The following is a 26,020-nucleotide window of genomic DNA, read 5'->3' as shown; positions in this document are numbered from 1 at the left end:
TTTATAGCAGGGACGATTATGATGATAATTGCAGTCTAGTGTTTCTGCCTAAGATGCGCGCGCACAGTTCACGGAATGTCCACCTCCGAGGACAGAGTCGAGGGTATTGAAGCGCAAGCGTGAATTTGTGGACGCGTATAAATAATTTAAGCAACCCACTTTCCACAAGAATGGCAATGATCTACACATCCGTTTACGCCTCACGTTTTTCCCTGTGCCATTTTTTCCGCGTATTACGTTAGATTCCAAACAGAATTAACTCTGTAGCCTCGCTAAGGATGTTCTTTACACGACAAAACTTTATTTTTGTCGCGTATTTCGCTGAAACAACCAATCACTTGGCATTACGAACCAATCATGCACCTATATCGCGTTAAGAACATGAGCTCGTGTAACAACGAACAAGGCATGTGCATTAGCGCCCTTTGTGGAAATAGGCCTCCGCTATTGCCGTCCCCTACAAGCAGGGACGGCCGTTACTCTGCGAGCAGCGTGCTCTAAATGTGTTTCCGCGTGTGGCAAAGCTACGAGGTAGGCATCGTCTTATTGTAAACAACGAGGAAAAGCAAGAGCGTCCGGACACTCATCCGTTTCCTCGCAATAATCCGGTTGACAAGACGGTAGGGGACGCGGTCGCGAGTAGAAAGTCGGGTTGCTGCCGAAGCCGCGACTGTCACTCAAAAAGAAGCTGCCGGACAGCGTAACGAGATTGCGTCGAGGTGTAAGCAACAGTGCCCGACGCAAGTATGTCATGCAAGAATTACACATACAGCGACACGGTACTGGATCGGGCTTCATCCCCTACGGGACAGCGACGGTGCGTGCTCGCACGTCAAACATGGCTCGCTCAATAAGCGCCCGCACCTAATATGGAAAGTGGCTTGCTGCCAATACGAAAAGAAAGATGATTTAATTAAGTGCCCGCTTGGTATATCGTATTCCTGCATGATGTTTGCAGCCCCTCTGCAGTAGTACCGCGGAATATTGATCCCGCACCACGTGCTAACACAGATGCATCGCGAAAAGTCGAGCGTATGAGCCGTCAAACTGCAAGCTTGCAAGCTTGCAGTAAACGTACTGGCTCTCCTAAGCATGTGTTTTGTTCGTGGCAACTTTTTTCCCATCTTTCTATTCCCTCTTCGACTGTTTACACTAGTAAACGATGTGCTTTTTCGCTTAACTTTCATATTACCCTACTTCATCAACTCGTTTCTTAACATCGTTTCTTAAGTATTCCTGAGCCACTCTTAGTGGGATAAAAGATATCTAAATGTCTCAGACAGGCTGGCCCACATTTCGATATGTAGCGTTATCTTCGTCACAGGCGGCCTTGTCATCTGTGGCCAGTAAGTTTCAGGTGATTAGTGCAATGACATTACGCGACGTCGTCACGTAGTATCCTGACGTGCCGTCTACAGTCTTCAATTGCGCTTTAATTCTTTTGACACCATGAACTCGAGGATGCAGAAATTACTCTGTGTGCCCTTTCATTCCTGTTTTGTTTCCTCCAGTTTCCTGCGCTGTAGCATCTCATCATGGAATACCACGGATGATGAGAGCTAGGAGCGTCTGGCAAACATTTGTCCACCTATCGAAACGTCGGCCAGCCTGCCTGAGGCACTTAACCATGGTTCATCAAACCTTTATGCCACAGTGTGTCTTCTACGGTCGGCCCCCATCTTGACTTTGAACGCTATCCTCTCATTATTTCTTGCTTGCGTAGCTTACTAAGAATGTACACTGACTGTTAAGTATAGTCACCGTTTCACATGAAAGGCGAAGAATCGATTGCGATAGCAAATTAGTAGACAGCTATACGAAGTAAGGGTAGTAGTTTTATCAGCCGTATAAACTCGTAAACATACGCTTACTAACTATATTAACACGCATGGTGTCGCGCCCACACAAGCAAACATCAACACATCTCACTCGATAGGCGCGAACACTTGCTGTGTCAAAAGGCTGGCGCGAGGAAAAGCGGCAGCAGCAGCGAGCGAATTGACCTTCGTGCTGCCGCTCGCCTCAACGCCAACTAAACGGCGAGAATACAGTGCACACGAAGTTCAAACGAAGCTATCAGCCCTCGGCGCACCTAGACTCTGCACTCATCTCGCATATAGTTTTCAAGATAGGGCCGGCGCTCTAAGTTTTCTAATAAAGGATGGTAAATACCGCGGTGCCACGCGTAGCAGCTGAGTAGCCAGAGGAAAACGCCTATCCTGAGTCCCCTGCGCGCCCGGGAAAGCAAAATGCAGGCGTGCTCACGCCTCGTAGCTGATCTCTCATATTTCGTATCTCACAAGTAAGGGGAAAGTTTCCGGTACCTGGACCTCTGCAGCTGAATGCTGCAGTGACGCCTCAGCTGTGGACAGGTGGAGCGCGCTTGACGTGTCGTCAACCTCATAACCGCACGCCTCTGGGCGTTCCGGAGTCGGCGAATTTTCCCGTGCTGGGTTACTAGCGTCCTCTGTAGTCTTGCCTAAAAACAATGAGAAAAAAGTTGAAGTGAGGCCATCAAGCAGGTTGGACAGAATTTGGGCCGCCGTATTATGATGAAAAATGTATATATATAAAAAAATTAAAGATCCGAAGACTTTGAATGCAACAATGGCTGAAAACACTAGATGCAGAAGGAGGAATAATACATAATGTAGTTATTATGCTAATGTTCTTCGTAGGAACACACGCCGGCCAATAATGCTACCGAACGCAATATTACTAGAAATGGGCGAATATGAACTTCTTCGAATATGAATCGAGTACGAATAGTAAGCTACCATTATGGAATCGAATATCCAATAGTGAATAGCTATAGCGTAGGTTGTTTACAGCACGTTGTTTATTTCGGCAGAATGAGGTGCCACGCATGCATGGACTAGGGCAAGAAAAACAACTGACAATGAACAAAAAATCAGTTTTAAGTACAAAATTACGAATCGTAACTTAAAATAACTCCACGAATAGCCTCGTGAAAGTTATAGAGCTCTGTATGGTTGCAAATAATTTCTTCAAGTAAGGATGACAGCTTTATGACTAGCTTTCCAAGAACGCTAAATAATTGATTGCCAAAGAAAGGTCCGAAGTTGGTAGGAAAGAAAAGCTGCAGAAGGACTTGTGCGCTGTATACACGCTTTTAATAGTTCTCGTTGCAAGCGAAACATCACTAGTCGTGGTAGAAAACATAACACTGCTTTTTCCTAAATGGCCAGAAACACTATATGACAGACTACAACGAAAAATCAGTCATTGTCGTGTAGGCTTCTGCCATGAAACGAAAAACAAAGCTTGCACTAACGCTTTTTTTATTGCATGAAAAACGCTTGTGACTTCTCACTTTCGGTGAGTTGCAATTATTTGTGTAACATATGGATAACAATAATGAGCCTTTCACATTAGGCTGTTGCGAAATATTTGGTACATGTTTAAAATGCGTACCAAATAGTTTTCTTTTTTTTTAATACGAATCCGAATATTAAAGTATTCTATTCGTATTCAACACTGAATATTCGCCCAGTACTAAAATTTACCGAAAGCAGCCGGCCAGTGAGCAACAACTACCAAGAAAGAAAAAGTTTGCCAGGTATAACATCAGCCAGTTGGGCCCCATAGAGTCAGTGGCGCAGAAGCCGCTTTACGTGTCCTTCCACTCCTGCTCGTTTCCCGCGCAGTAGGATTTCATCACTTGAAATGGCATTTGATGAAGCAGTGTCTTTACTGCTTTCCCGCAAACTAAGCATATTCTTCCCTGGATACAAAGGTTTCCCCGAAATTTTATAAAGAAGCCAACATTTTGGAATTCATACGAAGCATATTCATGGCTGCTGTTGCAAACGTAAGAGAACGATTAGGTAAAGTATCCGCACTGAGATAGTACTCACTGAGAGAAGCACTGAGACAGGATAAAGCACACGTGTGCCATTGACAATAGAAGCAAAATGTATAATTTTTTATGGCGAGACGGCCACTTAAATTATAGAGTTTGAGACTGGAATGAAGACCCGGCTGTGATACAGTGCATACGAAGTCGGGTTATAAGAACCTGTCTTATGGTTAGTGCTGTCCAAGAGGAGAAAGAGAACAAAGGACCAAGTCACCCCTGCTACTCTTGGTCTCAAGAAAACCGTGCAGTGTTCTGGACGTTATCATTTAGACGAAATATTGTCCCATTTCGGAGTTTCTATGGAGGAGCCTGCCGAAATAAAGCTAGGCCCTATATTTAGATGCGATATAAGCTGTGCGAAGCGCGGTCGTGATTAAGTTTGTATCGCTGTATCTTCCGCACTCTATTTAGATGGAACCTCTACTGAGATATTTAAACGAGTAAAGGCGTAACTTAGTTTTTTCTTCTTACCGCCGTAAAGTTGACACCGGTGAGAACAGTTGAGGATTAGTCATCTATTTGGACACTTCCGTCCCTGGTTGTCATGAATGGGTAAGGAACGTTGACTAACAACGAGCTTCATTTAGCCAGTAATGACATTTAGCAATTCTATCCTTCGTCAGCTGACACTGTAGCAAAGGCATCCCAGACGCTGCACGCTTCAAAGTAGTAAAAGCGCAAAGTAATGAAGCGGCAATGAAACAGCAATAAAACAAACTGAGGGAACTACTCTCGGAAAATCAGCCACGAGAAACGAGGGCTGCAATCATCTCTCACCACACTCAGGTGCCCCACTAAACGTGTAATTGCGGATTGAGCAGGGGCGATATTTTCCTGAGAGGAAACATAATTGCCCTGGCATTCAGTACAGCGATAACACACACAGCGCTGCTTCAATGTTTTTCTACTGCTTTCTTTCTTTCCTTTTTGAGCAGGCTGTCTTACCATACTTCGTAAACAGCTACTAACATGCTCATTTATGTTACTCATTGGAGCTTTCGAAACTGTTCTGTGCAACTTACCAAAGCAAAAGCGGACATATTCAGCTGTGCTTGTTGCTAACTGGAGGTGTCCTTCTTAGAGGTTGCGGAACGTTATGCTTTCTTATTCAGAAAGTTAAAATATATTGTAAGTATATCTATTTTGTATTGAATTATTCCGCTAATATTCCCCACCTTATTATTACTGAACATAAAGACGTCATAATTTTATAATCATCGGAGTTGCTTAGCAATTGTAGAGCTCTGCCACTGAGCACAAGTTCGTGAGTTCGACTTCCAGTCACGGCGGCAACAGTCGAATGTCGATTATAGGGTAAGAAACGCCATATTATCAAAATTTATCTGGTACCCTCAGCTACGGCGTCTCTCTCAGCCTCTCTGTCCTTATAGGACTCTAAGCCTCATCAACGAACCTTCAAAATTAACAGCGCTTTGAAAGCGTTTTTTCTAATGTTGTGTTGTGTGTTGTACATATGCTGTGTTTGTGTATGTATGCTATATTATTAGTATAGGAAGCTTTAAGTGCGTGTTAAACGTACATGAATATCAGATTTCATACCACCTTAGATGAAAAAGAAAACTGAAAAAAAAAGAAACTTACGCCGATGTCGAAATTTATGGGAAGATAAGCTTAAGTAAAGTGGTTAATAAATGATGTACAGATAACGGCGATGCGTACAATTTTGCGATGACAAGTGTATCCACAGAAAAACAACATTTAGGAATTCTATACCTCTTGTGCCACAGTTGGAAATACCCATTCTGGAGGGCTGGCCAAGAACAGATATATCCCGAGTGGTGGCAACGAGGCAAGGCCTCGAAGTCCCCTCATAGGAGACCTGAGCCCGAGTCGTTAAGCTTTGCTGGATATACAATAAAGTTGTTTCCATCCATACCTCGAGTGGCACATACCGGATGGCTAAATTAAAGAAAGTAGATGAAATAATTCGCGAAATATAATATTAACCATTTCTGTTAACAGACTGGTGGGCTTTATAAATAAAGCGGACACTTATATTCAGTTTCTACGTAAGAATCTACTTTTTTTACGCAGAACAGAGGTGGCCATACTTGGTCAGCATACAAGGCATTTATGAGCCACGTTGCCGGTATATCCATGTATTTTTATATATATTCACAAATATATTTGGCGAGACAGCAGGACGAGGCCAGCAGCCACGGTAAGAAAAGTCTGGCAGGGCTCGCAAAGAATGCTTCTCTTTAACGCGTAGTATTCTTGAGACAAGAAAACGCGAGCTCCGAAATTCGTTCGCCAACATCTCCTTTTTTATCATGTCAATAAAAACATGCGGTCTGTCGGAATAAGTGCCGCGACAGCTCTGAGATGATAATGGCTTGCCACTAGGGCAGTTAGAATCGCGAGGGATTGTCTCATCACTAGCTTTCTCAGATAATCACTCGTGCTTACATTTAAAGCTCCATTGAATGCGAACTGTACCGCATAAGAGGAGCTAAATTTTGAAGAAGGGAGGATAAGATCGGCGCTCATTGGGCGTCAGTGTCTGGTTTGGTCGCTTATTGGTTGTATGAAGAGCGAGCGCACAATAATGGGGCTTGTGTTTCGAAGGACCCAGCTTTGTTACCAATATGTAAGTACAAAAAAGTTAAGGTAAAAAAAAATATTTTATTCTTGCAGTCAATGGCAATGCTACCGAAGGAGTTATTGTTTCCGATAAGCCCAACCTCCCCATATTCCAGTTTTTCGATTCGTGTCGAAGCGCTTGTTAAGGAACTCACCCAATGCGGTGGCGAAGTTGCCATGGCGACCTGGTTCAGAGCAGAACGTCGTGGTCTCCATTTTCTAACCACATTCCGCTAAACGCGCAAAGCAAGGCCGCTCGTTAACCATGCTTGGAACCTTAGCTGGTTAAAATTTGTTCGGAGTCGTCCACTACCGCGTCAACCAGCGGCCACTCTGCAACTTAGGAATGTTAAACTCTGCCATTTGATTTTTGTAGACTTTCTTTGCCTATCCTTCTGTTCTTCCCGTGCAGCTGCTGCTGCTGCTACTGTCTGACTGGTCGTGTCGGGGGATGATTGAGAACTTGTAAATTTGCACATGGCAGTGGCGAAAGAAAGGAATCTATGGGACCTGTCCAACGAGTGCTCATTGGGATTCGCCGCAGCGCTTTCTGGAATAGAGCACTGCTCGGGTCCGAGATTCTCTGCCCGGGTGCGGCACTTGTGAAAGTTTACCCGCCCGAGCCCTGCACGGTGGTTCAAAACGACACCTGACACCGGCCGGAGCCCGAAAAACAATTTCACCTACTTGACCTGCTTGGCCCAACCGCGAATCAGGCCCGACCGAAGACCGAGCGGACCACCGAGAGCAAGGCGGTTCCAATAGATGTTTTCAAGGTGTCTCCAACGCGCATGCTTAGCTAACAGGTACTTTAACCATAAGTAATTAATTTTAAAGAAGGGCGTCAGGGTGGAGAAACCTGGCCAAACATACAGAGTATGAGAAGCGTTTATTCACCTCCGTCAAATTGCATTCGTTTTTCTTCCAATAGAGAGGCGCGAGAAATCATCATCATCGAGAGCGTTTGGTCATCGAGAGCGTTTGGTCGCAGTCCTTGCAGCAGCCAAATAATTTGTAGCATTTGCCCTCACTTTAGGAGCGGCTTGCCATAGCAGGAGAAACAGAGGATTAAACCTAAATTTACTGACTTCGTTGCAGATACAGTCGAACTTGGACATAAGTAACTGCGACTTCGGTGAAAGACAATTCGTGATTTGCGTTCACTAAAGTTCATAAAGATGTAACCGTTTAATTACGCCCGTACGCAACTTCACGCGCACAGATGCATGACAGACACACGTAGAGATACCTGGTAGTGATCATATAGTTTCGCAGTTGTACGTGCACTCGGTTACCAATTTCATGTCAGAAGCAAGGAAATTCGGCAGAGCTATTAGCGACCACGTACCACGAGAGTGTAGCCTACCCTGAATGTAGGCTCCCCCTCTCCATTTAAAGTTGGCCGTCAGAGTACGCGGGCCGGAATGAGAAGAGGTCAACGAACGCATTTCGAGACGTTTTTGGCATTCGTTTCGAAGAAGTTCGGTGACAACGGCGCCTCGTAGCTTCGCGGTGGATTGGGTGCTTATGGTTTCAGGTAAGTTGACATATACACTGTCACGTAAGCGGTAACTGTCTTGTTCAAGCAAGAGATCTGGGTAAGGGCATATATTGCCGCCCATGCCTTGTTGTTTAAGGGCGATATGTTACTGCACAATTCCAACAATGTTAGGGCAGTCCCGTGGAGCTCTTGCCGCATGCAGTCGAATAATATGAGCGCATGCATTATTGTGGGCAGGCACGGAAGCCAGCTGTGCGTGTTAATTTAGCGTAACGTGAAAACTGAGAACCGTGATAAAACCTTGGCAAAAAAAACCGTTTCTTGTGTGAATAAGTCATCAGACTCCGCGCAGACCGTTCTTTTTTTTTTTTTTTTACGGTGGCAGATTTTACGAAGGTACCCCGCTTTGGAAGCCGGCCATAGCGCTTGCGACGGTAAATAATAATAGATATGATTACTATATTACATTACTGAAATTATAAAATAATGTTTGATATGTAAGATAATAATGAATGCAAATAAAAGCACAGAAAAAAATGCTTTACTGAAACATTTTCACAATGAGAGAAAAAAGTTAACTGGAGCGAGTGGCTTATTCACTTACGAGTACTTCCCTGCCGTTCCATGTAAACCCAACAGGAACCAGCGAAACAAACCGGGTATGTCAAATAAAACTTCCGCAACTGTTCCACCTAAACATTGCTTGTTCTATATAAAATGTTTAGAACATATATGTATGTACAAACTATGTGTGACCGGATTAGGAGCGTACGGATGAACAAGCCCAGCCCGACCCAAGCCCGCCGCCTGAAAGCCGAGTCCGAGCCAAACCCCTGAGCATCAGGCCTGGGCGCGACCCAAGCCCGCCGTCAAGGCCGATTTACCAGGCCCGAACCTCTGCAGTGCTCTTCTCTGGAATGCCCTGGACGTCGACACAATGTCCTCTGGACGGCTCTAATTACGCGTGAGCCCCGCCTAAAAGGATTGCAGAAGCTACAACGCTTAACTTTATACTCAGGCGCAACAGCCCAGAGAAAAGATAGGTAGAACGGTAGAGACGAGACAGAGAATTGGCAAACCCAACGGCCGTCAAGAAATGCGTGAATAACAACATCGCCACTTTTCGCTCGTGGCAGCTTTTATTCATGGCAGAATCGCGAAAGAGAGGAAAGGCCCTTTAGAAAGCCTGGCTTGTCTGTTCAGGGCACAGACTCAGTAGAAAATTGATTGGGGCTCGTTTGGGGTTCCAGTAAATGAAACGCTACTAGTAGGCACGGCTAAAGTGCGGGTAAACTGAAAAAAAAAAAACATAATTTCGACGTGCCGCCGGGCACGTTTCTGCAATTTCCGAAAAATTAACACCGTCCGGGTTTGTCCATCCGGACAACTGACGCAGGGCGCGCAGACGCAAAGCCACACTAAATCACCGCAACGTAAAGACAAGAATACGCGAGCAGCCGTCCAGCAAACGAACATTTCAGCCACGATGTGATGATGTGATACGCCATGTGAGGCAACGGCAGTGCTAACCTTCGCGCAAGCTGCTAACAATGATGCACAGGAACGCCTCAAGGAAACACGTCTGGCTGTGCGTTTTTTATGCGTACTATGTAAATAAATACAAGTGCCACATGCATGGTAACATTTAGCATCACCTCACGACTGTTGTATGCCGTCAACATTGCCACAAAATATCGTCAGTCAACAAAAACAGCACAGAAAGCTTCGCTTAGATCGATTCCCACAGTGGATTCCGACAGTGGCGCCGCATCTTTTTCTGGTAAGAGTCCCGTGCAACTCTACGATGAGGACATCTTGTGTCATTGTTTCCAGCACTAAATCCAAGGTGACGCTCTCCGGGAAGCATTAAACCATTCGGACTCAATACCATTTTCGGAGGCGGATGTCCTGGACCACGACCGCGCACGTAGCTGGCGCAGAAAGCGACGGGAGCGTTACCAGAGTACATCAAGTCGACCAATCTCTGCGACAGTTTATAGACTTTGGTGCGCACATCTACGAGTGTGCGCCACTACATTTTTTTCTCTCATCTTCTTCCTCTCCCTTTCCGTTTCTTTATCCCCTTCCTTCACCGAAGGGTAGCAAACCGGACATGCGTTTGGTTACCTCCCCCCCCCCCCTCCCCAAGTATTTCCTCTATTTTCTCCTTTTCTCTTTCCATACGATGCTGAACAAATCCAAGAGCATGCGGTGTTTCTGTGCGAGGATTCTAGGTAAGACGCAAGCTTCGCGGCAGCCGACAGTTAGAACCCTGCAAGCAGTCTACACACAGATAGTATATATACTCTCGTTACGCGTTCGTCAGGCGCTATTCATACGAGCAGCGCGCTTAGCGCGCTGTCCGATGTCCGAAAGCGCTGGCGACAAGCAGCGCGTTCTTAAAGAGCGCGCTGCCCTCTCGCCTAATTCTGGCGCCAACGAACGGACGTACAGACACGAGCGTTTACCCAAAGTAGTTTAGGTATGACATGGCCTGACCTCGAGGGAGAAAACATCGTCTATAGAGAGGGCCCATCGGGCAGCAAGACGCATCCAGCAGAGGACCTGCCAGTCACGCGAGAAGCACGGCTAACGAGCCTTGCAGGAGAGCCCAACATGCGCCGACACTTAGCGTTGCCACACATCGCACAAGCAGGCACCTAATGAGCTGACTTCCCAAGACAAAATGAAGCAGCCGTCAGCACTTCTTTGCCCAGTGGCAACGTTTCTCTCCTGAGATGTGTTCAGGGGAGAGAGCATATTGGGGGGGAGGAGGCGGGGGGGGGGAGGTTGTGCGCGGGAAACGAGAGTTGTTATGTCAATAGAGGTTCCACGAAGGGCAACATTGCCCCACTCAACTGCAGAAGCACAAATTAAGGAGCTAGTGTTAGTGGTGTAATTCGCGCGGCGTTACGAGAACTTTGTTCGTGTCTGTTTGCGTATTGCAGCCGTGCATGTAGTTCACTGCCTTAGTCAAAACTTTCACGGGTGCGCTGGTGCGTCCACTAATTATGAATGTTTAATATACACAGAGCTCCAAACATCAGGGCTCGTAGTCACAAAAAACGCTAGAACTGTGGCTAAGAACTAACAGCACATACGAACGTACGTAAACAGCACGTACGAATGAGAAGCTTTGCGAATTGGAGCCTAGGGACATATGATGTGTACAATTACTGCGCATTTCATAAGAGCCTGTGCCAATTAATTGTGATTTGGGAACGAACGAAGCGCTTCTAGAATGCGGCCCCTGAGCACTAACTATTCAAAATTCCTTCAAAGTTTCTTCAAAAATGTTAAAAGAATGCATAGTTATTCATAAAAAAAAGTATCTGGTGTAAGTATTGTGGATTAATGATGGGGAACCAGCGCAAAACAGGAACGAACAGGGACAAGCGCCGGAAATGCCCAAGCAACATGCCCAAATCAACACCTGTTATAGATACTAAAGCCATAAATGTAATATCGTAGCTCTCATTAACTTCTGTGCAATGTCGACACAATGCTGCTCCTTTTCTCTTTCGCCTTAGGAAAGTAGCATATATTGTAGCACCGAACTACGTCTCACTGGCCGGTTACCTTGACTAATACACTACTATACGTGTGTTCAATGCTACACAATTGCATGACACTTGTTTTTACGAATCACTTTAGTGCACGAACAGCTTTTTAATAGAGGACCAGGTTACACGGTAAGAGGTGGCGAACAGCCGGCAGAGGGCATTGTTATCCGCTGATCTATCTTTTCACTTCGCATCCAGCTTTGTTTTGCGATGACTCCGCGAAAAGCGCAAATGAGTATATTGTGGAGACTAATTAGTAAGAGGCTCGGACATGGTGGCGTGGCGCAAAGGAAGGGACAACACGCAATGAACTGAGCTTTCTATATTGCATAATATAGCTTTATATATATATATATGAGAATATTCCTTCGGCAAGTGTGGCCGGCAAGGTGTCCTTGCAGGTATCTGCAAATTCGTATTAATTGCGCTAGAGACACCGTACTGTGAACCAGTCAGTGACCGGGCGAGGCCCATGCGATAACCATTATGCAGTCTGCGTACAAATGGTGCCTCAACTGTTTTCTGAATAACCATAATAGCATGCTGACACTTAGTCGCGGACTGGCATGGGTCGCATCATGTCGGATAAAGTGCAGAATTAAATGCGTAAGTTGACAAAGTTCAATTAGAGAAAGGCTTCATACCGGCACCCATCTTCAAAGCATGGCACAGAAAAAAAAACATTTATTTCTGCGTAACATACCCTGTAATTCGTAAAGCGTGGACGCACAGACTCGCGATTAGCGGTGCGCCAGTATTTCATTACAGCTGCTTTGGGACATTGTTTGCGCGGTTTATAAAGTCCAAGTCATATTTGATGCAATCCCGTGCAGCACAACTTTAAAATAAACAACCACCTTACCCGTCGCGCTGGTGGTCACTGTGGCAGCAGGGACAGTAAGGGCCACGAAACTGCAGGGTGAAACACGTGCTCCGCTCTGTGGGAAGGCCGCCTTGCGGGAGATCCGGCGACTGGGCCACGACGCTATGCGGCTGAACGTGCAGCGGCTGTTGCCATGGTTACTGCCGTTCGTGTAGCATGGAACAGCAGCGCCTGCCGACGCACTGTGTGGTCGTTTCGGTTCCGTCTCCTTCGGCTTGTTCGTGGAAAGAAGCGATCGAAAACATGGTGTGAAACTCGAGTTGCCTGCAGCAGAGGGAAGCAGCTGTGCAGACAAAAATACACGGATTCGGCACTGAAAATTCGGCACTGAAGATTCGGCACCGCAACACTGCAATGTGCGCCTTCATGTTGACCTAGGAATTACAGTCACACAATTCAACGAATACTTAAATAAGCAAACAATCTTCAATTGAATGCCACTGTGCAATTCTAATTTTTACTTCGTCCCACTGCAAGCAGGCAAATTCGTCTTAAGCGGTTGTTCGAGTTATCGGGGACAAGGTGAAATTTATGGTTCTACGGAAAGCCACATGTGGAAGTCAGGAACAGCTCCTCAAAAAGATGCAAACCTCAGAAACGAAACGTACAGGAAGAAGAGGAGGAAGAGGAGGAGCTTGCTGCAGGAGGACCTAGTCTTGCAAAAGTTGTCCGTAAGTTCTCCGCTAGAGCGCCATCTCTCAAACGCCGTATGCTCTGACGCCGTCCCATTCGATGCGTTAACACAAAAGATATTCGAACCGGGGCGCAATAGGCTGCGCGACATTTATAACACTTCGACCCACTGGGCTCACCATTCACACTGTAGCTCCGTGCCACGAAGAAATTTTGTGGTGAGCCAAATCACCTCTCCAAAAAATATTCAGCATCCTCGCGGGAAAAAAATAACGTCACTTGCGCATCAGTGTAGGGTAACTTGCGCTTCAGACCGTCTATTAACACTTTATGTACTACGTCATGCTGAGGACACTATAACAAACATTGATTGATGACCGATGATCGAGCGTTAGACTTTGTATGTGTCGTATGTGTATCTCTTTTTTTATCAGCGTTTATTTCATATTTCTCACACAAAACATGCAGTATCACACTATGCGGTCAGCAAGGCAAGCATTAGTAGCTGCTCCTTTACTAAAAATGTATTTACTTTAATTAGGGCCAAATCGAATTTCACTATGCAGACACTTGCATAACACATTGATACTCTCACTGGGCAATAGCTGCACCGATTCGAATAAAATTTGTAGCGTAAAATATTTCATTTTACCGACTGCGGGAAGCAAGTTTGGCTTGGGGTTTCGAGTTCCCTTGAGAAAATGACCAAAGATTGGTAAGTTAAAGAAATAACAAAGAAATGCAGGCACAAAGTTTACAAATACGTAATTTCGCATAAATAACAAATGTCGCAGTTCCGTAAAATGCACCTGTTAGAGAATCTAAGGCGCAACAAATGCGATACGGCATAAATTCACAGCCTTAGCAAAAATTTATTTCTTGGGCTTTTACCTGCCAAAACCACCATATGATTATGAGGAAAGCCGTAGTTGGGAACTTCGGATTAATTTTTGACCACCCGGGGTTCTTTACCGTGCACCAAATATCCGGTACACGGCCGTTTCTTTTTTTTTTTTTGCATTTTGCCCTAGTCGAAATGCTGCCTCCATAGCCGGGATTTGATCCGACGACCTATAGCGCTTAGCAGCGCAACGTCGTACTACACTATTCCAGCATGGCACGTAAGTTTACAGCTTACGTGAAACTCTTACGATGCTTACGAGGGGTTTCATAGAAGTCCTATGTGCAGTTTTGCGACATATCTCAGAGCAATGTAAATACACCAATTTCCAATTTTGTCAACTTTAAATGTCTCTAGGGATGCATGCAGTCCACGGTACTGTGATATGGCTCTTTAGCTGAGCGACAAAGTTGTAAACTTCATCCTTCAGTTCTTTTTTATTCGCGACTTCTTTTGTTAAAAATGATTCCCAGCAAAAATAAAAACTTTACTCACTGTAAGCGCTGGCCTGTGACATTTACTTTCAATGGTGAGAAACCTTCACAAAGTTGGTGCAGTGGGTCCTGAGGAAAACAATTTCTCGGTTCCCATGCATTAGATATGAGCTCTTGAGGACACAGCTTCCTCAAGACAGCATCTTTCTTTTACTGTAGACGATCCAAGCGCATGCGCCGGCACAAAAAAAAAAAGACAAGATGGCCTGGCTGCTTCATTTTTTACGTCTGCATCAGCGCTTCTGTCGTTTACTCAAAGACGACCGTGACAGTCGTCAGCTCTTCTCAGGTCTCTGGCTTGGCCTGCGTCATCTGCTGCTATGTACTTCTGAGTGTTTGTCCGTAGCGCTGTTTATCTTCGCATCGTGTCCAGACTATAGTCCTGCTCGACACTCAGAGGGATGCTACAGGTTGTTAATGGGATTTTCCTACTTCGCCTACGCGAACGCACAGCCTTCGAGCTCGCTTTCTTTCTTTCTTTCTTTCTTTCTTTCTTTCTTTCTTTCTTTCTTTCTTTCTTTCTTGCTTTCTTTCTTTCTTTCTTTCTTTCTTTCTTTTTTTGAAAGGGCCTTTCGTGTCACAAAAGCTGTCACCAGGGTGTAACTGTCACTGAGCTTTCTGCCAAGGCTACCTGTCTCCATGAAATTATAGCTGTGTGGGCGGCCGGAAGCTTTAAGTGAGCTTGGCCAAACATCTCAGCAGCAGCTGTCCTCATTTTCGAAGTAGCCTGTATACTTCTGACAAAATTGTGGAAAAAAGATTGATGCCCCGTGAAAGCGACGCCAGTTTTGATGTCACGTCCAAGCGACGATGCTTGCCATCAGAAAAAAAGAAGGGGCCGGTGTTAAAAAAAAGAAAATAATACAGAAATTGTGCAGATACAACGCACGTATTGTAATCCACGTGAAGCGGGTAATCGAACACTAAAATTTGCGCATTTCATTCCCAAGTCTTCGGCGTATAGGAGAAACTGGCGCGCTGGCGTGTGAGCTCTCGCACCCATGCTATATAGTATACGCAATGCGAAAATCGCTGCAATTCATCACAATGAGCTAGATAGCATTAGTGTGATAAACAGTATATACGTCACATTGTGACCGAATGAGTAAAGCATAGGGTTCCTGTGCCGGAGGACTGAGATTCCATGCCACCATCGACCACGCAATTGGCTTCTTTTTTAAGTCTGAGCTATTCGGCAAGATAGCGACACCCGCCAGCAGCGACGGTCAGGAAGTTTGTCAGGGTTCGCAATGAAAGCTTCACTTTAGAATTACATTTTGAAAGGCAATATATGCGTGCAAAGGTTCCTAAATGTAAAATGTGCGTCCAAGGTTACCAGCCAAGATAGTAAAAAAGCATGAAACTCGCACAATACACGATTGTGATAACCACTGTGTACGGTCGTCACTCATTCACTGCCTCTGGGATAACCTTTGTGTAGAAATGGCCTGATTAACTAGAGAACATAAATTAAACAGGTTTTTTTTTAGATTTTGACATGAATGCATGACTTCTGATTTGCAAAGCCCTTACTGTGTTCTAACGCTTCTTTCTTCGAAGATGGAAGGTGGCGGGTTCAAGCACCTTGTAGTGTATATTGTGAACAGACTACCGGTGAAACCTTGATTGCATGCAGCTGTACTTGGCGTCTCATCGTGGAGCGCACAATTAGCCGCATAGCGAGCTAGCCATGGATGTGACTGATAATTGTCGAGGCTGTTCGACGCAGCGTCACATTAATTCCGGCTGCAGAGTGGAAACTCGGCAGAACAACGTGTGTACTGTGTTCTACTTTAGTCTTTAGATTTGTCCTGTTGCTCTTCCTTTTTTCCTCCCCTCCTTTCTATCTTCCATTTCTGTGTTGCTGTCACCTCCCTTCAGAAGAGTAGGCAGGCGTTGTGCCCCTTCCGGTGGCAGTTGCCAGCCTGCTCGTCGCTTTCCCTTTCCTGTTAACTGTGTATATGTGTTCAAAACAAATAATAATAATAATAACAATAATTTCACCGTGCTCCTTTTTTATTGTCCTCAAGGCTCTAACTAAACGAAAAGGTACTCTACATTCGAAGCGTCCACACGGTATCAGTAAAATCTCAGCGTTCGCTCTTGTTAAGCGGCTTTGAAATAAGGGGCGACTACACTAGCCCAACTCGAGATATCTTTTTTCCGGAAAAATGGCTCAAAACTGTCGCCGTTACCTAAGCCGCTTAAGTAACTCTTTTATCTTTTTTAACGTATTACGTTGGCTAAGCGGACAAGCGGACTGCAAATCAGTACCTTAATCGCTATCGTGTGCGACGTCGTCTCTTTGTACGTAAAGAGACATCCTCATATACACCGACGGATCCGTTCTGCCGAAGCGCTCTACCGTAGGAGCTGTCGTCATTACAGCAAAAGCCACCGTTGTCAAGTTAAAAACATCTCACTTGACAACGTCGACGGCAGTAGAACTCGCAGCGTTTCGAGTCGCACTACACTTTATTAATGACGAACCAACACACAAATGGTAAATTTTCTTCGACTCGAAGACGGCACTACAGTGTTTATTGTCAGCCTTATGGCGCGGTCCGCATGAACAGTTGGCCTTTGAAATCACAGAGGCCATACGCCACCTGAGTGAGAAAGGACATGAAAAAATATGGAGATCCCACGCACTCTGGGAATCGATGTAAGCGAAGCTTTGTCTGCTGTTTGTGTTTATTGACATTATTTAGCGGTGATATATCGACGGCATAGACACTCGTGACGGGATGTGAAATGTTACCGCCCCTGCTTCGCTTGTGTTTGTTGTCCTTGCTCCGCTCGATGCTTTATGCGAGTCTTCGTCTCGTCGGCACTAAGTGCACGCTTCGGTGCCATTGTGTGTTGTAGCGCTGTAGCTCACAAAACTGCCTCCTCTCTATCTCTCTATTCCCTCGCTACCATTCCTCCCACCTCCTCCCTCTACTGTCGTTGCGGCTGCGGGTGAGCACGGAGACAAGCGCGGTGAGCAATTGTGGAGGCTGTTCGACGCGGCGTCACTTTAATTCTGGCTGCAGAGTCGAAACTCGGCAGAACAACGTGCGTAGTGTACTGTGTTCTACTTTATTATTTAGATTTGTCCTGTTGCTATTCCTTTCCTCTTTCCTCCACTCCTACCTATCTTCCATTTCTGTGTTGCTGACACCTCCCTCTTCAGAAGAGTAGGTAGGCGTTGTGCCCCTTCCGGTGGCAGTTGCCAGCCTGCTCCTCGCTTTCCCTTTCCTGTTAACTGTGTATATGTGTACATGTGTTCAAAACAAATAGTAATACTACTGAGTCCTAAAACATCCAGATCAGTCGCTTTCAGCGCGCTGTGTCGTGCGTAAATATATTTTCAGCGTTTTCTCGCAGTTCCTGAAATTAGAAGATCCACGTCATTACGCGCGTGCGCGCAACGACCCGAGCGGTACAAAACGTGCTTTCCAAGACCCATACGCTCGCTGCCTGACTCGGCAACCGCCTAGTCACAGTGCACGCTTCGCTGTAGTCACACGGACCACGCAGCTCGCGATCACCGGAAGCCGACCCCAGCACCGACAGCTTGCCCCTTCCAGAAAGGTCAGGCCATTATCACTCGATGGAAAGGCACACGCGGAGTGCCTTTTCTGCAGACATTGTCAAATTTTGTCACATTGTCTAATTTTGTATAATGGTGGTGAACGTATAAGGGGTTCCAGCAATTACGGACGCGAGCACAATCGTTTTGCGGCATACACTTAATCGATTACTCATTCACGAATATTACGAACCCTATAATCGTATATTGCACCGATTTTAATGCGAAGCTCTTAAAAGGAATCGCAGAACGCTTTTCTTGTGGCAGTACTGGCGGGCGACGTTTGGCGGCGTGTTCAGTATCGAACGTCAAACAAGCAGCACCCAGCAATGGAGATTGCATCGCTGCCGCGAAGCAGCCGTTTGTGACCAAGTCAGCCGAAAGCGCAGGCGGTGTCGTTGCAACCTATGCAGAATACCGCAACATGGGCGTCGGTCATTGAGGATACCATAAAAGTGCTAAGCTAGAATGCAACAAAGCGTTTGAAAAAAAGCTCGGGTATGGGGAAGTAATTGCGCTGGATATTGTGAGGCGCTCGCAAAGTCTCCGGTTGACTTTCGGTCCGTGGCAAACCACACCCTAAGGACTTCCAAAGGGTGCGACAACTGTCTTACACCACCACCTCGCTGTAATTCAAGTATGAATTGCTGCGATTGGCGCGCACCTACGAGAGGTTTCGTTTAACAGCTTGGCTATCGTTAGCTGTCACGTTCTGCATAATTCCTGCAGCTACAAGTGTTTCGTCGTAAGTAAACTGTGAAGCTCGTCTTACTCCTTCAATGGCCCAATGGTACACTTTACGATCTTCACAAACGCACCTCTCTCGCATAGAAAATAATAATAAGAAATGATTGTGACTTTAGTGAGACGCATTTAGTACGTAAAACACATGAGACGCGCGAAACAAGTTTTCCTGACTCTTTTCTTTACCCCCAAAGTGCATGTGCGACTCTGCAGTAGTGGGAAGCATGATGGTTTGCCCTTTAGCAAGTGTGCTGCCGTAGAGCACTAGTGAATGCGCCCTTAACCCTTCACGCGATGCCTTGAATGTTTGAAAAGAAAGTCGCATGCGGAACGCTCTTTACTCCGACAACAGAACACATCAGACATGCGTAAGAATTCCTTGCGATTGCAAGGCGTGGAGGCTCCCAGTAAAAACCGACCGCGATGGCTTAGTGGCTATGGCGTTGCGCTGCTGAGCACGAGGTCGCGGGTTCGATTGCCCGGCACTTCTGCGGGGAATCGAACCCTCGACCTCGTGCTCGGCAGCGCAGCGCCTTAGCCACTAAACCATCGCGGTCGGTTCAAGTATGATGTTCACTGCACCGCACTCCGATTGAAGTGGAGGCAAAAGAAAAAAAAAAAGAAGAAACGCTCATGTACCGCACTTTGGGTGGCGTTCAGGGAACGCCAGGGCCGCTTCACGTAAAGATTTTCTTTATATTCTATTTGTGCTTCGTCATTGCTTGGCGTGATGCTATACCGTTCCGCTGTCGCCAGTATTGCCCGCTTTCTACGAATGGTGATAAGACGTGTATATGGAACGAAAGAAAATACGACAGCATAGTTTGATTGCGTAGAAATCGTTCCGCTTTGTGCGGTTGCACTAGCCATTTTTGGTTCCTCAGAATTTAAGAACACTGACATACTAAAGCTTTAGGTGATCAACATTAACACGTGGCCCCCCTTGCTACGGCGTCCCTTGAAGCCCACTATGCCGCTTCGTGACGTTCAACCACACAATTTTAATTGTTTTAAATAAATTCAATACTCCCTGAATGCCGCTATACCAGGCTTTTCTCTCTCTTTGTTTTCTCTAGTCATGAAAACTCACCGACGGGCGCCTTCCCTGGCCCATGGTTCTCCTTTCCAGCGCGTACATTTGGTACTGGGAGAGCACGCAGAGTATGCAGTAGACCTGCAGGCAATGCGCGCGTGTCATGTATCACACCAGCACGTCTATAGTTAAACAAATCCGCTTAGTAACATCACTTATCTACATCCGACCATTAGTGCTGGCCTTTTTTAGATATACGAAGCGTTAACTATGATACCTTTGTTTCATATCTTTTTCTGGCCGAAGGCGTGCAGAGAAGTTTATGAGTTGATCCGAGAACGCTCCATCTACTTTTCCTAATTACAGGCGCGCCACCGCACACTTAATATGCATATGGTCGCTCCCACGTCATTTATTACGCAAGCCTACGCAAGTCCACTGTGACAAAGAAACCGAGCGAGAGTAATGTGTGTGCATGATGACAAACACGCGTAAGTACGAAGTCATTAGCGCGAAGCTCACGCGGCAAGCCTGTTCCTTGATTACAGTCGTCTTTCTATCATAAATGCTTGCTCTCTTGTTAACTTTGCATCAAATTACCAACGACGCGCCAAGGGCAGAAATGAGACGTGCGAGGAAAGCATGCCACCATTCTGCATTCCGTAGTTGACGAAACATAACTATAGCTAAATTAGCAGCGTCAGCTACAATCCAAGTTGAATTCCTGGGAACGCGACCACGTACTGCTTGAAGTTTGTGCCGATGTGAAAAAAAAAATGTATTCCGTGCACTTGCCATGAGTAGTTACTAACTTTGACGTTACTACCTTTACGAGTTTTAAGAAGTATTTTCATCTGTAAATTTACAGCTGAGAGTTTTTAGGTTGAGCTCCGCAGCGGTTCTCGTGCGGTGCCGGTGAAGGCCGACGGTGGCTTCTGTCAGCGTGGTCGTTATCGAATGCCAACCGTAAAGCAGCCACGCAGTCTGCGACGGAGCGCTGAAGTTGCTTTAAAGCGTAATTGTCAGAACTTATCACAGTTATCTTATGTACACTTCACTCAAAGAGAGAGCAACTTGTTTGCATGCTTTATCTTAATCAGTGATCGTAATATTTTTGTTGCTCGTGGTTTCTTTCGCCGGCTCCAGGTTAAAGGTTAGCTATAGGAGGGGCCTAAATCGAGAAAAGCTCTGTTAGTGTCACCTGTATCGCGTATGGGCGTTTCATAGATAACATCAATCTTAGTTTCTGTTCTGATACCTACGTTCGTGCCATGCCTTTTATTATTATTATTATTATTATTATTATTATTATTATTATTATTATTATTATAAACTGAAAGGAAATGTCGGCATCCTTATTGGCACCAGCTACTCCTTTTCGCAGGGCAAGCAAAAAAAAAAAAGAAAGCTCGAGCGCGTGATATGCACTGGTGACAGTCAAACAGCACTCCCGTTTGCAAAGTTATATTCACAGAAGAAAGTAGAAAGTACACTAGAAGACATACACAGTTCCGTAAACGATTATAAAGTGCACAAAAAAGTGAGGACACGCACATAAGGTCAGTTCATATCTACAAAGCACGGCATATAAAAACATACAACGACGCCTGACGTCAACTACATGCATACAACATACTATGAAATCCCTGGTATTCTAAGAAAATGTAAGGTCAAACACGACGTATTTAGTAATAACCTAATATATTTGCATTTTCCAAAAAGTTTTAATTTGAAAGCCGTAAGTGCTATTTTCTGTTGCTGCAAGGCCGTATTCTGTTGCTGCAGTGCTCGCATTCCTTTAATTGATTGCGGAACCTTGAGTGTCAACATCTGTTCTTAAAGATCGCCTTCGGAATTCTTGCTGAGGCGATTTCTGGGCTTTATTATCTTGTTACCCTTGCGGTTGGGAGTAAAAGGTGCCACAGGAAGGCACCTATATATATATATATATATATATATATATATATATATATATATTCCAGACTGCACGAAACACGACATACATGATAGTTGCAGGAGTCCTGCAAGCTTAGTCCGGCTTTGCCGTGTTGTTCGTGGTTGTGTGACGTATGATGATACACTTCGATCATGAATGTCATGTTTCGTGTAGTTCAGGGTGACAGGGTTTTACTGAAGTCAGTCCTTATTTTGTGCAACGATGTTGCCGACGAGTGTTAAGTTTACTAACCGTCCTATTACTAGATATATGCGTTAATAAGGACCTCGAGATAAATGTGACAGAGCAAGTTCATCAGAGAAAGGTATGATCCCAGCTTACCTTTTTTCGAGGCTAAATTGCCCTTAGCTCGTAGCAAACGCCAATAGCATTCTGAAGATAATAAACAGTTCAAGTGAAGAAAACTTCTTGACCATAGAGAGAGATTTTCTCTGTAGGAATGGCAAAAGTGTCTGTCTCCTTGACCTCGAGTACGTCCAAGACAAAAGCGCCATTTTTTGTGCCAGAAACAAACTGATAATTACTAACCTGAACCTGATAGAATAGAAATCGTTGAGGTTGTAAAGACCTTCGGTGTTTAATTCCACGTACTTATTTCAGCGACTTTTCATGCTGAGTCGGTTTACCGTCAGCTATCTCGCTCTTTAGGTACGCTTTCGGTTTTCGCTTGTTGTTCCCACTAAGTATGGGACTGATTCCTTATGGCGTACTTTGCTTTTCAACGCTGGCATACTGCTATTTGGTCTTGGCTGTGGGAAAGGATAACAATAACTTAAAGAAACTGCACATGTTTTTGAAAAAGGCGGTTCCTGACGTTGCAAATGCCGAATGTTACACTATTACATTCTATTAAACGTGAAATATTATTACGTAAATTACCGTTTTATGGAATAAAAGGTATTGCTCTGGAACTTATTAATAGCTATTTATCGTCAAGAATACAGTGCACAGTTGTAAACAGTGATCCATCTGCTTTTGGCACAATATGTACAGGTGTTCCACAGGGCTCTATATTAGAGCCCTTAATTTCCTACTATATATTAACGATATTATCAATGTACCTAGTTCAGCTGATATAGTTCTGTATGCAGATGACACTAACATATTTTTCTCCGGTAATGACTTCTTGAACACTATAGCAAATGCAAACAAATGTTTGTCTGAACTATCATTATGGATACATGCCAATCAGCTTCAGCTAAATGTGGAAAAAAAATGTACAGTGTCTAAACCTAAAAATAAAATTCCAACCTTCGAGCCCGTCCTCAGTTTGAGACGGGAAAAGATTGAACGTGTGAGGTCTACACGTTTTCTTGGTGTTGTCTTCAGTGAGCAGTTAACCTGGACTGAGGATAGTAATTACTTGCGTTCCAAAATATCACGCTCAGTCGGACTAATGCATATATTAAGGCTCCTTTTACCGACCTGGCTAAAAAAACAACTATATTTTACCCTTATCCAGTCACTTCCCCATTACTGCTTATTTGTATGGGGTAGAACAACGTCTACAAACCTAAACTCCTTATTTATCTGACAAAAAAAAAACAAGTAGAGCAATGGTTAATGTTGCCTACACTTCGAGTACACGATTATACTGGCGACCACTGGGCCTTCTTAACATCTATAAGTTAATAACACTTCGACAGGCAATAGAGGCTCATTGCTTGATCCACACCAAACCTACCTTAGCTTTCGTTCAGTTGCACGGCCTGATGCTGTTTATGAACTCTGATATGTCTCTCGCAAAACTCCTGAGATTAGAACTAACTATGCGCTTCAGACTTTTGAACATACCATTATAACTTTCTTGAATGAGTACAAAGATATTGAAACGCTAATACGCGAGTTCCCAAGTAAAATACCTTAAAAGAAGAGTTATGGATCTATTACTTAGGTCATAACACACAACTTCGACCTACTGTAGTCTTAACGTGGCAGATTATTTACAACATTGCTAGATAACGATGGCTTACTTATTTATTGATTTTTGAGCGCTCTCTTTCTTGCTTCTTTTCACAGCTGTAATTTCGAAAATTACTATGTCGAAACATTTATATACTGTACAGTATTGTGGATGTGCCTTTTTTGTGCCATTTTAATGTTACCTTAAAAGAAAGCTTGTTGTCGTCTCAAATGCACTGTTTGTCACCACCAGGAGGGTAGGCATACACAGCCTTTAGCCTCCCTCCTGATGTGGCGATGTATGTTTGGATGCTGTATATGAAACTGAAAAAGAGAGAATCAAATGTTCGTGAAAGGGTTACTTGTAAAAAAAAAAGTAACCGTCTTTGATTACTTAAGTATATAGTATGCAGTTCCAGAACTGCAGAATTCGTCATAGCAGCCAGATGTTGGGGCATATTCTACCAAATGCTGTTTAAATTCGGGTGTCGAAGCGAAGTCGAATTCGAGCTGAGAACCGCACCCGAACTGCAGTTTTTTGCGGAACTGAACCGGAACCAATATATTAGGAACGTGCTTGCACCCCAACCAAACCTGAACCGAAACAAAATAATACCGGTTACCGGTTCTGCACGAAACGGTCCACGCACATAAGGCGACAACAGGTGTCCGCTAGTTTGCAGAATAGTTCGAATAACTACTTCCTCGATCGGCGAACCCTACTAGCAGATTGTTACGATTCGCGAGTCGCGCTGTCTGTGAGAATGGGGAGGGACGATCTGTATGTACTCCTAACTAAGGCCACCTCGGCAAACATGCTCGCACTTCTGAAGTCAGCCATGCCAATTGTATTCCGGGGCTGGAAAGCTGCATCAGGGGCCCCACGAATCAGCATTTCTCGTGACACTCCACGTTAGGTACTCGGGTAAATTTCTTACTGAAGCTGGACAAACAGATAAACACAGAGAGAGAGTAAAAGACGATGTTCTCGAGAAGCAATATCAACGAGGTCGGCTACGCGACTTATTGTAACCATAAACACTGTGGCCGCTGATGAATGCCGTCGTCTCCTTGGTGAGACGTAATCGCGGCTGTAAACTGCAGTTTATGTAATATGTGCAGTGTGCATTGGTGTGGTCTTTGACAACGTAGATCAGGTGCCACAGTTCGCTCCCCACCAGTCGTGCAGTAAACGTAGTAAAACATGAATCAAAACAAAAATAAATGACCCTGCTGGTGCCAAAGTAACGAGTGTCGAAGCTACGCAGACCTTACGTTAACAGAGGGATTCTAACTAATTACCTCTTTATGAATTATCTGCATCAAATTTCCCTGTATCTGTGCAACTCATTCGTTAATTTCTGCCTCCTCTTGGTTAAACTTGCGCATGCGCCATATGGACAAGTCGATAGGAATATGCAGCATATCACCACGGGGCAGAATAAATTGGACACCGCCGAACCGGTTTTCGAACCGTCGTATTTTTGTAACCGTTGTAAACGGCACCCGGAGTGAGCCGGTATTTTTTTTTTATTCGACACCTTAGCACAAACGTTTGAGCAAACTAAAGTGAATGTTCTTTTTTTACGTTACATTTCTACATTCCTTGATATGCCGATATTGCTCGTCAAAAAATAATAATTTCGTTGTGAGCATCAACTGGGTGCCGGCCTAGTCAATTTCGTGCAAGCTTTTTGTCAGCGCAGTAGTATCACCAGTGTACACAAAAAATTCTATTACATTACTGTGAATAGGGGAACACTTTTGATGCGAAGTAAAGGTTTTGTTTTATTTTAATTCATTCGATATGATTTGCGTTTTTCTATTCTGTTAATTGCACCGTCGAGATGCTTTTCTCTTCTCCCCCCCCCCCCTTTTTTTTTTTTACGGTTGGTCTAAATACGTTACATAAACGTAGGTGATCAAGAACGCGAAAGTCTCCCGGTGAAAGCTATTCAACGACTCGGAGCAAAACAATAAACATTCGAACACGCAAAGTACCGTTTCTCATCAACTCAATTGTTCTCTCTCGGGTTGCTTGATATGCATAGTTCTGTTTTTCCTTCCTCGCTCATGCCATTCCTTCAAGAGAATGAGCGAAATTATGCAAACCATTAAGAAAGGGAAAAAAAACGCACCGAAGGTATTCCTCGAATGATCTTTTACCTGTAGGCATTGATAAGTCTAGAGAGACGCAGCTGTTCGGCAGCAATATTTCTACAAACTGATGTAGCGGCAGAAAGATGAAGTACAGAGGAGAAGAGGTGCGCACACAAAAATGCTCGCGCGATATGTGAGGAATATGCCAATGTTGCAGGAACTCAGAAATTCAAATGATATCCATCCAGTAG

The 26,020-nt window shown here is 44.8% G+C and overlaps 1 protein-coding gene across 1 annotated transcript in view; it reads right to left on the bottom strand.

Annotated features, from left to right (window-relative positions):
- Positions 1 to 26,020, bottom strand: part of LOC126536648 (uncharacterized) — a 45,576-nt gene that overhangs the window by 1,317 nt on the left and 18,239 nt on the right. Inside the window, exons 6-8 of the mRNA XM_055073654.2 lie at positions 19,868 to 19,951; positions 12,411 to 12,645; positions 2,325 to 2,479 (exon numbers count right to left, since the gene is read on the bottom strand). Of these exons, the coding sequence (XP_054929629.2) occupies positions 2,325 to 2,479; positions 12,411 to 12,645; positions 19,868 to 19,951 (474 nt within the window). The remainder of the gene's footprint in view (positions 1 to 2,324; positions 2,480 to 12,410; positions 12,646 to 19,867; positions 19,952 to 26,020) is intronic.

This window comes from Dermacentor andersoni, chromosome 4 (assembly GCF_023375885.2).
Source record: "Dermacentor andersoni chromosome 4, qqDerAnde1_hic_scaffold, whole genome shotgun sequence".
Classification (NCBI taxonomy): Eukaryota; Metazoa; Arthropoda; class Arachnida; order Ixodida; family Ixodidae; genus Dermacentor; species Dermacentor andersoni.
The sequence above is the reverse complement of the archived record's forward strand: the minus strand, read 5'-3'. Positions and strand labels throughout refer to the sequence as shown.